This window comes from Halichoerus grypus, chromosome 2 (genome assembly GCF_964656455.1).
Source record: "Halichoerus grypus chromosome 2, mHalGry1.hap1.1, whole genome shotgun sequence".
Taxonomy (NCBI): Eukaryota; Metazoa; Chordata; class Mammalia; order Carnivora; family Phocidae; genus Halichoerus; species Halichoerus grypus.
Window position 1 is genome coordinate 95,691,469 of NC_135713.1, and position 13,125 is coordinate 95,704,593.

At 47.7% G+C, this 13,125-nt stretch overlaps 1 protein-coding gene across 4 annotated transcripts in view; it reads right to left on the reverse strand.

The window, feature by feature from the left end:
• Positions 1-2,764: 2,764 nt before the first annotated feature.
• SV2C (synaptic vesicle glycoprotein 2C) overlaps positions 2,765-13,125 on the reverse strand; it is a 452,131-nt gene continuing 441,770 nt past the window's right edge. For all 4 annotated transcript variants that reach the window (XM_078067169.1, XM_036065563.2, XM_036065564.2 and 1 more), the window contains one exon: positions 2,765-10,176. In XM_078067169.1, the coding sequence (XP_077923295.1) occupies positions 9,993-10,176 (184 nt within the window). In that variant the 3' untranslated portion in view covers positions 2,765-9,992. The remainder of the gene's footprint in view (positions 10,177-13,125) is intronic.

Below are 13,125 nucleotides of genomic sequence, written 5' to 3' on the forward strand. Positions count from 1 at the left end.
CTTTGTGGTTTTCATTTCTCCACCTGGTGTCTGGACTGCAAATTACAGGAGATGACGCTGCATCGGTTGTCCCCACGGAACAAAGGGACTGCGGCCGACTGCCGCTCCCGGAGCGCCCCGCCCCCGGCTCCCCCGGCAGCCGAGCAGCGCCCGAGCTGGTCACAGTCGTGGAGGACGCCTCACCGGCCGGCCCACGAGAAGCTGCTTGGCTCAGAGGCTGCGGTGGCGTGGGGAGCGCCACACTTGTCGACTCCAGGGTTAGAGAAAATTATTGTACAGACAGAGCAGGTCTCATTTGGAATTCTAGTAAGCAGAGAGCCTGAGGAGGGAGACTCACAGGTTTAAGAACAGCATGACACAGGCCTCAAAGGCTGGCGAGCCTGCCCTGGGGTATCCTCTAGAGTTATCTGTCTGTTTCTGGCTTAGGAGGGCTGGGCCCAAGGGTTATTCCCCAATCTGTCTCTCTTTATGTCCCCCTCTGAATGAATAGCACACACAAGAGTGAACACATCCAATATAGCCCTGCTATTATGCCATGTGACCACAGGCAAATTCAATCCCATTCTGCACACAATACACACATACCATACAATTCCATACACAAGATACATACACAATAACGTAAGTGGCATTTGGGCTAATGTTCTGGGCTGAACTGTGTCCTTATGTTGAAATTCTTATGTTGAAGTCCTAACCCCCAGTACCTCAGACTGTGACTGCCTGTGGAGATACGGTCTCTGGAGAGGTAATTAGTCTAAAATGATGTTATTAGGATGGGTCCTAATCCAAGGTGCCCTTATTCAAAAAGGAGATTAAGACACAGACATCTGCCAAGAGAAGACCATGGGACAACATGGAGAGAAAAAGACCATCTAGAACCAAGGAGGAAGGCCTCCAAAGACATGAACCCTTTTTCCATCTTGATATTGGACTTCTAGCCTCTAGAATTGTAACAAAATAAGCCCGAGCCAGTCTGTGGTACTTTGTTAGGGCAGCCCTAGCAAATTAATATAGATAATAATAGCACCTTCGCTGTCTCAGACATCACTGTGCAGGAAAAGATATTCCTTCAAGACTAATGTTGCCTTGTGTTAACATACTGATTGCTGGGAATTTCACATTTGGCATTTTGCAGCCACTGGTCTAGGCCAGGCTTGAGGATGCTTCCGTCAGATGTCACAATGATCCTTGGCGAAACTCATCGGCACCTTCAGTATCTTTTGGTGAGTTCCCATGCTTGCCATAACCCCTGATACTATTAGGTTTCTTTAGCCTGTGGAATCCTCTATTCCTCTTCATGTGAGAGTCTTATCATAAAACAGGAAAGAAAGAAAAAGGGGGCAAATGGTAAATTTTCTTGAGTAATCGATTGGTTCTAAATCAGGTGGGCTGGGGCTGGAGAAAGGGGGAAGACCAATATGGTGTGATGGGCTGGCTATCTCCGGTCTGGTGGGGAGAAGGGAAAGGGAGAACAAAGTTGCTAGAGCAAAAAGAGAGGATCTAACCTTGAAAGAGAGAACCTGGGAAGAAGTGTGAGCAGGCCCCAGGAGAAGGAACAGCCTGAAGAGGGAAGTGAGTGCACAATGTCTAGGGGAGTGCTGTCCAACAGAACCTCTGGTGATGATAAAATGGTCTATATCTGTGCTGTCCAATAAGGCAGCCACTAGCCCACCATATGTGGCAACCAAGCATCTTGAAATGTGGCTAGGTATGCCTGAGCACCGGCATTCTCAACTTAGTTGTAGTTATTTTAAGTGTAACTATAAATAGCTGAGTACGGCAACAGTGTTACATAGCACGGTTCCGGAAGTCATGGCCCACCATTGCTTGCCTACTCAATGGCTACCTTCCTTTACTCTTGCTCATTAAATTCAGTTTTATTCAGGTAGTCAGAAGCCATGTGTTTTAGGGGAGAGAGAACTCCTTCTGAGCTCTCTAGACGGAGGGGAATGTTGATCAGTCTAAGCCGGAAATGATCATTACATTCCCCTTGAGAGTGATTGGTTGAGGAATAGGCAAATAATGCAAGTCCCGCTAGTGAGATGTAACAGGAAGTCTGCCAGAGGATTCTGAGAATGTTCTCCAAAAAGGGTCCTAAAGAGGGCATAGTCTGTCTTCTGGTTCTTATATTTTTGTGTGAAGATCTGATGCTTCGACTTGCTGGAACTCTCTCATGCCCCTGAGGGGACAAAGGCAAGTCTGCTGAGGATGGCTGATGTGAAAGGTGGAAGGAACCTGGGTCTTCAGTGACGTTGACTGGCTATGTCATAACCAACCTTGGAATTGTCTTTGTTACATGGAATAACAATTCCCTTTATTCCTATGGATATCTGAAGCTGGGTGTTCGGTGACATGCAGTCAGAGGTATTCCTTTGGGATTAGTCTGTTTCTGCCTTTGATAGCAGTGCTACGAAACACAGCATTTTTTCTCATCATTCTTCTCAGATGACCATTCCAAGCAGCCACCATCAGACAAGTGAGTTAATAGGCTAGATAAAAATCTGTTTGCTATTCCTGTTCTAGAGCAAAAGAACACAGACACGTGCCCTGCCACCAGCTCCCGCACGAACACTCTCTTCCCAATGGTCCTGGCTAACAATCAGAACGTGTTGCCGTAACATCAACAATACCTCAGTACCCATGATCCCGGCCCACAGGAACAATTCAAATAAGCCCGAATCAAGGGAAACAGGTTTTCTTGATGCCTAAGCGTAGAAAGGACAGTCCTTATTTTTAAAGGGTCAATTCATGCTTAGAAGAGAAGTCAGTCGCACGGCAATCTTTATTTGAATATAATGGAGCAAAAAATGCTCTTTTATTAATAATCCGATGTACATTAAATATCTTTGCAGCTGTTACATGAATGTTAGGTATCTGGCAAGTAAATGTACGCACACTTCCACATCTGATAGATTTATGCTGTACGCGAGTCATCCCACACGGAGCATGCCCGTTCACAAGGATACGCACGGATGTCTCGGGACATTTGTTAAAACATACTTGGTCAAACATTTTGGCAATCGGGAATCAGGCACAGAGGAGCATACCAGAAAGATGAGTTCACAATGGGACCAGCTGTAGGGAAGATGGAAACTCCAGAAACCTGAAACAGAATTTATTGGGGTTCACACATGCAGCACATATATACAGTACAACTGGGGTAACTAGAACATTCACAGCAGGAGGTCTTCCAGAGCAGTGAAAACAGGAAAGGAACAAGACAGAACAAAACAAAACAGCCAAACGCCAAAACCAAGGACGGGACCCCTGCCAAGATCTCACTGCAAAGGAGAGTGGATGGTGGGCTTAGCATGTGTCCAAAAATGGAGGTTTACCTGAAAGAAAAAAAACCCTCGCAGGACTTTATTTACAGTATCTAGACATCAGTGAAGGACACATGATCTATTCAATATGTTCCCGGGTCAGGTCGAGGATACATAACCACTTTTTAGATGTTATAAAAGCACGTATCAAGAAAGAACATTTCTTTTTTCTTCTGTTTGATTGAGGACATAGATTTGGCACAATAAATGTCTAACAACAGTGGTGGAAGTGAGATTAAGCCAATCTGTCCAGTTCTATCCAGGCAGGCCTGGTGAATGTCAAGGGCAAGGAAGGAGTTTCCTTCTTGGACACCTACTTGGGTGTGGGAGGGGAGACACTTCATAGCTTCAAACGAGCTTATTTTTGTTCGCACAGCATACATTAGTCAATTCACTGTACATTCTCCCCGAAGGAGCAATACCCATAGGAAGCGGCAGATTCTCTGCACGGTGGGTCCTGTTCTGAGTCAATACAAATGCAGAAAGAAACCCTTCGTGTACTGACGTGAGGTTGAGCTTGCTAAGTCTTTCCTTCCCTCGGGCATGTGGGCGATGCTGACCCACAAACCTACAGGACTCAATGTGGTGTGGCCTGGGTCCGTGCAGTGGGAGGCCACACAGCGGTCAGGGCTTCGGGGCTAAGAGTCTGCTCGGCAGCCTTGGTAGATTTCCACGGTGTAAATCCTCCCCTCCACCCCCACCGGCTGATTCCAAGCTATGAATGTGACGTCACTGAATGTGGAGTTGGGAAGATGTGTGCAACAGTATACAGCATCTCTACCATCCAGAGACCACAGGTGTCCATCACCCCAAGGGCACGGGTGATGCTAACATGTGGTAAAATAATTAGAAAGCGATGACTTCTGCATATTTATTATTGTAAGTTTACATAATCTAATTTTTAGTATAATGGCTGTGTTTCCCAACTGGCTCACAAAATGTCCGAAAGGTGAGTTCACGGGTTTGAGTCTGCTCCCGCACATCGCTGGCTTTCGGGGCCCCCGTCCCCGTGAGCAGGCTCCGCCAGTCACTCTACACCCCTGCTTCTAGGTTGGTCTGCTAGGCTGGTGTTAAGCCCTGTCGGAGTGTGAACAGAGGGCCGAGGGCTGCTTTCTCCTCCTCCTAGTTTTGGGCACTCCTGGCTCTAAGGGGAGCCTGACTGGCAGGGTAGGCAGGGAGCGGGCAGCCTCTGAAGGCCCGGAGCAGCGCCCCTACCTCCCAGCGGTCAATGAATTCCAAGAGCCTTGCTGCGGGCTACCTCGTCTTTCTTTTGGGAGTCCAATGCTAAGGTCTCAGACTTCTGCCCCAGAAAATGGGCCTCTTTCGGGTCCCATGCCAATGGTGGCCATCTCATCATGCACAGGAGGGAGAAGCAGCTAGAAATCTCTGGTTCACGGAGCTGTGTCAACACCCACAGTCTGGAGCTTAGACTCCCCGCACCCACTGCCATTCAACACCTTCTTCACCCTTTGGGCCTCCACCAGAGGCATGGATGGGCGCACCCTTCAGTCCCAAGTGTGCCAGGAAAGCTTGGCCTGGCCTCTGTGCACGGCTGGAGTCAAGAGGTGACCAGAGGAGGCAAGGAGGAAGAAGAATAGATGGAAAAGAAAGGAAGTGAGTGTGTACTGCCGTGGGGAGGTAAGGAGGAGAGGGTTTGTGGGTGAAAGAGGAAATCGGGGCTCCCAGAGGGGAGGGGGGTCCCCACCAATTACTCTCTCTGCTCTGCTTCCCCTCAGGCCCCAGAGCCCCAAAGGTCCTTGTGGCTTCAAGACACTTGGCAACAGCTCTGCACTGGTTTTGAACTGAAATCCAAAAAGCTCAGGCCACTAACGGTCAGAACCTGTTTTCTGGGGAGCTTATCTGCCGAGGAGAGAGAGGGCAAAGCGTCTCCAGCCTATCTGCAAAGACAGTGGACGCCAGTCTTCAGAATCAGAAAGGAAACAGCTCGGGAAGCTGAGGCCAGGGGACAGGGCTGCCGCTGAGGGGGGTGCTGACTTCACTTGGGCCAGACCTCCCAGCCCCCACCTCTCGTCTCGGGCCATGGAAAGAACTCCGGGACTTTAAAAGCCAGCGTCTCTACGGAGAAGGGGCTATCTTTGCGGCTGCTACCTTCCCTTGAGTGACACCTCAGTGCCACTTCATGCCGAGGCACTCAAAGCAACAGCATGTGTGCCTTCGTCTCTCTCATTTCCCAAGGATTAGTTAGCAGTCCCTCCAACAAAGGCCAAGAAACTGAGGGGCCTTCTCCTCCCGTCACAGATAGTCCCAATGCCTGAGTAGTTTCTCGACTGCCTACCGTAGGCTAGGGCTTCTTTTAAATTTGGGAAAACAACACTTGGTGTTTATAGGGCGGGGGCTTCCATATGAGACCCCATTGCCGCTGTTTTCTCTTTCACGCCCATTTCCTCTGCCTTCACTCAAGTCGCTAAAGCGTTCACTAGTGGCTTATAACCCAGCACAGGGAAGAGCTCCATCAGTATGTACTGAATAATCACATGAAAGGACAAGAGACCAGGCAATGCTCTCGCCACCTCTTTGCCCCACCCAGCCTCGCCGGCCTTAAACAAGGGCCTGGACAGATCCACGAACCGTATCCTTGTAACTCAGAATCCTGGGATTACTGAGATCTAGGTACTATCGGAGAAAGAGCCAAGAAAGCTCTGGCAAAGCTGTGTCTGGTTGGTGGGATGCTGCTGATAGGAGGGATGGAGCAAGAGAACATCACACGGAGAACTGGCACTCCATACCCGGGACAATAAAGGGACACATATGTCTAGGAGACGCTGAGAATTTTCTTTGTCTATGTCATACATACTGCAAGGAAAGCTTTTCTCAAAACATACATTGTTTGGCAGAAACGAAAACCGTAAGAAATGTATAGTTCATCTGAGTGCCCTGTGGTGTAGAGTTCTTTCTGTTGTTGCCACATAACTTGTGTTTCTGTAGCTTTGGTCACTGAACTAAGTTCAGCATGACATGGGGGTTAGAGGAAAACCAAATATACACCAATATGAACCTTAACAACCAACCACTTGTCTTTCTAGGATTCCAGGTAAAAGCCAAATTCAGACATCTCCGACTTCAGAGCCTTTAGTGCATTGAACAGATGAAGAAAGAGATAAGGGCCATTTTGATATTAAATAGAAAAGACTGGAGACTGTCATATTCTATTTTGGTTGGCAGAGGGAATCAAAAGGTATGCCCACGAAACGACTCTGAAATGATCCCAGGGTTTAGAAAGGCTCCAGTGTGCCCTTCACTGGAACCTTCTCTGTGGTATCTTGGACTCTCTCTGACACTACATTTCTTTCCCCACCTCTCCCATGGTATCTAAAGACATCCAGAGAAGCAGCGAAGCAGGTTTTGGTGCGCACCTGCAGTCTGCTTTGGTGAGATTTGTAAATGAAGGTGCATTTGCCAACTTAGGGGTATCAATTCAAGACTCAGTTTCTGCAGCCCTAGGTCTTCCTATTTCAAGAACAAAAGGGAGAAAAGAGGACAGCTACAGGACACAGCCTTTGGGACAGCATGGTGACCAGAGAGTCTTCTAACCGTGTCCAAGTGGCGGGGTGGGTCCCTTTCCTGAGCAGGCAATGATAACCGTCAACCCAGCACTGAGTGGAGATAATGTTCAGGATCCTAAGAAGCGGGCAGCACATGCACAACATGGGAACTATGTTTTCTGGCCTATTCCTAGGGGCTTCCCAAACAACCTGCCTACTTGCTAATTCGTCCGTTCCTAGACTAAACCTATTTGGTGCTTGCGAAGATGAGTCCAGCATGAAGGAGGCGGCTAGGGCCCATCTATCTTCTCTCCCAGGGTCACTACTCTGGGTGTAAGGTGATCCCCGGCCTCTGGGTTTGGCATTCTGGATTGATTCCAAAGAGCTAGGAGGACATTTTGGATAGAAAAGGAGTCAGAAATACAGGAGCAAGTGGAACGGTTTCCTAGGCTTCCCTTTTGGCACATACTCTCGTTTTTCTTCTTTTGTGGATGAAACGAGATGCTGGTCGCAGGGCCCGGTGCCAGCAGGCTGCTCCGTGGACAGAGCTGAGTTCCTGTGTAATCGCGCGGCTCTATCTTAAGCCAGCTAACCCCACAACAAGCCAGACAGGCCCTGCCACATACTTCGGGAACAACCTGAGCTCTCTCAGAGAACATCAAGGTGATGGGAACAATGCAAAGGAGGCAGAGAAAACTGCGTGGAAGGTGGAAAAGGTGGTGACCAAGAAGGTTTGTGACCACAGACTGTCCAGGAGATTAGAATAGATCCCTCTTGGGCCACCTGGGAGGCTTGGATCAGGTGACGGGAAGGCCAAGAAAGGCCCCTGTGAAGGGGATGTATGGTGTCAGGTCTCACAAAGTGGGGTTCTGCTCATTGAATCTCATTCTGACCCAGCCAATGTTCAACTAAAACTCTGCATCTGCTCAGCTCTGCAGCTTGGGAGACTTTCTACACACTTAGTGCTACAACAGACATGTGAGACATTTATGAGAGTGGACTTTGCTTACTGGACTATCTTAACTTTCAGAAAGTTAAGAAGACTAGAGACAGCGACATCCATGCACATCTCTCTTGCTTCTGAATGGGCTGATGAGCAAACACATCTTACTTTGGTAGTTGTGATTGTACACGCTGTGTTCAACTACAACAGCCCTGCTCGGGTCCTCACGTGCGCCTTTTTGACGAAGATGAATCAAGGGGTAGGTAGGTAGGGAAATGAATCCACGTGGAAGAATAATATCTACCTTCCCGGGTTGTGTGAATGCCAGCTTTGTTCTCCAGGAATATTACAGAGGCAGAAGTGAGAGGCGGTTCCGTTTCTTTCCCTGCTTTGCTGGCATCAGCCCAAGAGATCTCATCTAGTCTTGTCTGATTCTCCCTCTTTCTGCCACCTTTGCAGTTTGGGGTTGGCGTTTTGCTGATGTTCTGGCCCTGGGCTGACCTCCCCAGGGAACTACCCTCTTCCTGCCAGCCTCCAACACCAGGCTGCCCCCTTTACAGACCTGAATGACTTCAAGGGGTGATCGATTCATGGCTATGTTCATGAAAGAAATGTTTCACAGAGTCAGAACTCTGCACTCTGGAGCTCCAGGAGCACCATTAGGAAGGGGAGAAGGAGGCAGAGGGCCTTTGGGGTCAGGATGGGGCTTTGAAGGGAGTGGCTATTGGAAACAAAGGCTCTCCCTTCCCGAGGACCCGGGGCTGCAGCCTGCTGGAAATGCTATAATAAGTAACAAGGATAACCCTTTGACAAGACAGAGTTAAAAACAGGAATACTGTTTTAATATGGGATTTATTCCTGGCTGCTGGTCACTGCTGCAAGTCTATAAGGAGGCTTCAGATTTCAAAGAAGATGAATAAAAAGGATGAGCCTGGAGGAGGGGCAGGCCTGAGGGGTGAGAAGGTCGCAGAGCTGACAGCCTGTGGGAATGTCCTGCTGACCTCTGTCTTCCAGGGCCAGGAGGATTCCAGAGGTAAAGCAAGCAGCCCCAAACCACCTTGTCTGCCAGAGGGCCCCTTGCTTGGACCAAGCCGGCTGGGGTTCCACACAGAGCCGGGAGCCAGGAGCACAAGGACCAGTGGAAGCGAGAGGAAGAAGACCCACTTCAGCGCTACCAGCTAGAAAGCCCAGCGTCACGGGCGCGGGGGCGCCGTCCCTCAGAAAGGTGGTACCCTCAAGGCAGCATTTTGCCTTTCCAAACGCCTCTAGAGGTGGACTTCTTCCTCATTTGCAACTTACAACAACGGAGACGACCGACCATCTCTAGACTGAACACAGTTCGGATGAAGGGCAGAATGAGGCAGGCAGACCCAGGGTTCGGAAAGTGGCTCTCTCTCTTGGAATCTGCTCCCTGGCAAGATCAAGGGTAGCTGGGGTGGGGGCGGGGAGGAGACGGGGGTAAACAGAGGCAGAAGATCTGTCTCTGATCTCTGATCTTCTAACGTTCTGGCCCCCAGGCCACCATCACAGACACCAGCGCGACTCCCTCCTCAGATTTTTCAGGACTGGAACTGGGCAGAAATCTGGCGTATGCCGTTCACTCAGATCTTTGCTGCTCAGGGCATAGCCTTTATCCGTCTTGTTAGCAAAGCCACCTTCCCTGTCAGGCCTCAAAAGAGCCCCACCCAGCTCCGTTCGGTGCCACACGGTTTTCTTTGAAAGGCCCTGCTGTAACAGCAAGAATTAAGCTGGGTGTCCTTTTCTAAGTAAACAGGAAATATCACTCTGTTTGAAAAAAAAAAAAAAGAAGAATCCCTCTCCTCAGCACAAATGCAATAATATGCCAACTTATATTTCCCGTGAATGTGAAATCAGAAGCAGGATCTATTTCTTAGGGCAGCATAGGCTCCTCAACCTTCAGGGAGCAGGATCTCAGGGAGGCCCGGCTGCCGAGGACACTTCAACAACGCTTCCACTGACTGTTGGGAGCCGGGAGCATCCCAGTTCGGAAGGGAAACAAGGGCCTGAAAAACACTGCACACTCACATCTAAGGGGCAGGATGGTATGCATCTACATTTCAGTCACGGCAAGAGTTAGTGTTCTGCTATTTTACCATCTTTTGAGATCTGAAAAAAAAAAAAAATCTGAAGCCTTGAGTCAGTCCGGAGGGTCGACACAGGGCAGGAGAAAGAAATGCAGTATTACGGATGGCTTGTTCCCCATTACATCAGGACCTGGGTTCGTGTGTCGGGCAGGCGCAAGCCCACCAGTCCTCCACACACCAGCACAGTGGAGGCCAGCAGGATGGGGATCGATTTGGTGAAGCTGACCAGGGAGCCGAATATTAAGTTTCCAAGGACGGCCGCTGCTTTGCATAGGGCATTCAAGAAGCCAAAACCTGTCGCCCTGCAAGGGGAAGAGACACAAGACAAGGTTGACAAAGTGACTTCCCAGATGCAGCCTTAAACACAAATGTCCTCAAGGACTGCCAAGAAGAGTTTTGTATCTCATTAAGGCAAGCAATGGAATGCTTGCTAGCCCATCCGGAGGTAGAGAACCTCAGCTCTTGGTACTGGTCCTTCAGCCCTCTGCTGATTTTCTCCTCACCTTGACTGATTCTTATTCTGCCCAGAAGTTCCACTTTATTGTGAACAGAAAGAAAAAGGAAATTTCAGGGCAAAAAGTCTCTTCTCTCTTCCAGAGTTAAATTAAAAGACAGGACCATATATTTCTTAAGATTTTTTTTCCCCTCCCTCTTTCCTCATAGCTCCATTAACGTATGAGGTTTTAAATAACTAAAACCATAGAATTTTCAGACCAAATCAGGGATGACTGGCTTGTATTCCTCATCTTTCGGGTGCTGTAGAGGTGAATTATCATGCTCTCTCCACACATGTTTTGGGAGCAGGCAGACACCGAATGCTGAGCGGGGGGGCCACCAATGAGCTAACAGCACTTCCTCCATCCTCATCAGAGTTCTGTGTGGAAAATCATGTCCAGGAAAATATTATTGGGGAGAATCCGGTCGTCAGCTTAGAGAAGGTCTTGCTCATTCTGCTGGTATTTGAGTGTGATTTTACTCTAGGAAACTTAATTTTGCTCATGAGGGTACTGACGTCACGACATACTATGAACGTCCTCAGCCTCTATGTCAGTTCACTTTCTTGTCCGTCATGGATACATCTGTGTGTTCAAGGCAAATTGAATGCAAGATCATTGTTGGACACCTTGTTCCCCCTCCAGAGGGAAGTGCATTTTGTATGCTGTCAAATGTAGCATCCAGTACACCTCTTTCTTTGATTTGTAAATGGGTAAGTGTGGGCTTTCCTTCAGCCAGTCACAACTACTCATCACTCTCTGAGCTGTTCCTAGTGCCATTTTGTACAGAGTGTAGATATTCATTGTGGTTATTATCCACCCGCCCCCCTTCCCACACCACAGAGAGGAATACGCTGAGTTCCTACAGAACTCAGCCTGTGACCCTGTCCAGGGCCAGTGACTTCACTGGTCAGTACGGACCTAAAAAGAGGTAACAAGCGCCAACTTTCTTTCTGGCCAAGACACCTGGAAGGTAGAGTAGGCAGACCTCGGCCGTGTGGCAAAACTGCCAACTGTGTGGAATGTGGAAGGGGTGTAACAGAATCTCTGACAGAAAAACAGGAACTTCTTGAGAAGAGAGTAAGCTAATTTTATATGCTGCTTCTTTTTGGCTTGTTTTTAAGTAAAGAGACTAGTAGTAGCAACGACCACTAGAAAGGTAAGATTTAATGTACTGACAACTGTTTTCAAACGAAATTGCTGGAGGCTACCTGCTGGGTACTGCAGAGGACTTCAGTAGAATGACACCATCATCCACCACCTCCCCCACCTCCACGGAGATGCCATGAGGCTGAACTCCTCATTTGTTCAGTAACACTTTTTCGAGCAGTTTTAGGTTTTCAAAAAAACTGAGTGAAAAGCAAAGAGAGTTCCCACATAAACCTTCACCCCGCACCCCTATTTTTAACATCTCAGTGTGGTACACAGGTTTATAATTGATGAACCCAATATTAGTACATTGTTATTAACTCAAATCCATAGTTTAAGTCAGGGTTCATTCTGTGTTTTGTATTCTGCGGGCTTTGATAAATGTATAAGGCCATGTATCCACCATTACAGTATCATACAGACTCATAGTTTCACTGCCCGAAAATCCCTGTGCTCCCCCTATTTATCCCTCCTCTTTCCCCAGTAACTCTGGCCACCACTGATCTTTTTACTGTCTCTAATTCTGCCTTTTCCAGAATGTCAGATAGTTGGAGTCCTATAGTAGGTAGCCTTTCAGATTGACCTCCTTCGCTTTTTTTAAACCACATTTTAGTTTCTAGATTCTAGGCTCATAAATTACCAAATACATCTTCTGGTAGTAAGATAAACTGTATCAGTCTGGGAAAAATGGCTAGTGTGTATGGTGCTGATAAGAGGAAAACATTCTTCCGTAGGAAGAAGTCTCTCGATGCTGAAACTGCTGAATGACCCAAACAGAGTTTACAGCTGGGTTAAAATAACTGTATTTTCCCAAGCCATAACTCTGAACAGGGTATAAAATATGGGTGGCTATCTCCTTATGGTATGGACAACTTCCTGAGATTTCTGGACAGCGCTGAAGAGACACGCATTGGGAGCATCTGGTATCTGAAGCTTAAAAAAAAAAAAAAAACCCAAAAAATGAAAATGATCAAATCTTTATATTCTATGACTCTCCATCTTCATTTATCGAACAGAGACAGTTCCTCACACGAAAATCTGGTATGGATACGAAGCATATAGCCTCCTTAAATTAGCATTGGCATTTGAGAAAATGTGATCGTCCTTTCCTTGGATAAGTAAATTCTTTCTTCAAATACTTGTGATCTGGAGGGTTGATTTCCCATGCATCAGACACACAGCTGTGTTACCAAAATCATTCTCGAAGTAGCTCTCCCTTGCTGGTTGTCTGTTTATAAAGTAAATAAGCTTTCAGTTCATTTACTCCCTTGCTCTTACTTAAAGGCAAGCCATGAACTTCTACAGACACACAAAGTACATGCTCATTAAGTCCTCTGAGGGTGGGGAGCTGAGAGTTTGCAGAGCTCAGCATTTCGCTGACTTCTCAACAGCAGGACAAACTACTGAATTTTCTTCAGACCAAAGATGTTCTGTGCCTTCTCTTAACCAACAAGTACCAAGGAGAAAGAATGAACTGATCTATGATCTTTCTATAAACTCCATCCCTTGTTCCCCTACCTCTCCAGCCAGAATCCTTTGTTTTCAATTCTTGCTCAACCTACTTAAATCTTTTACATGGAAATTCTTTCCCCAAACAGTACCCTGGGA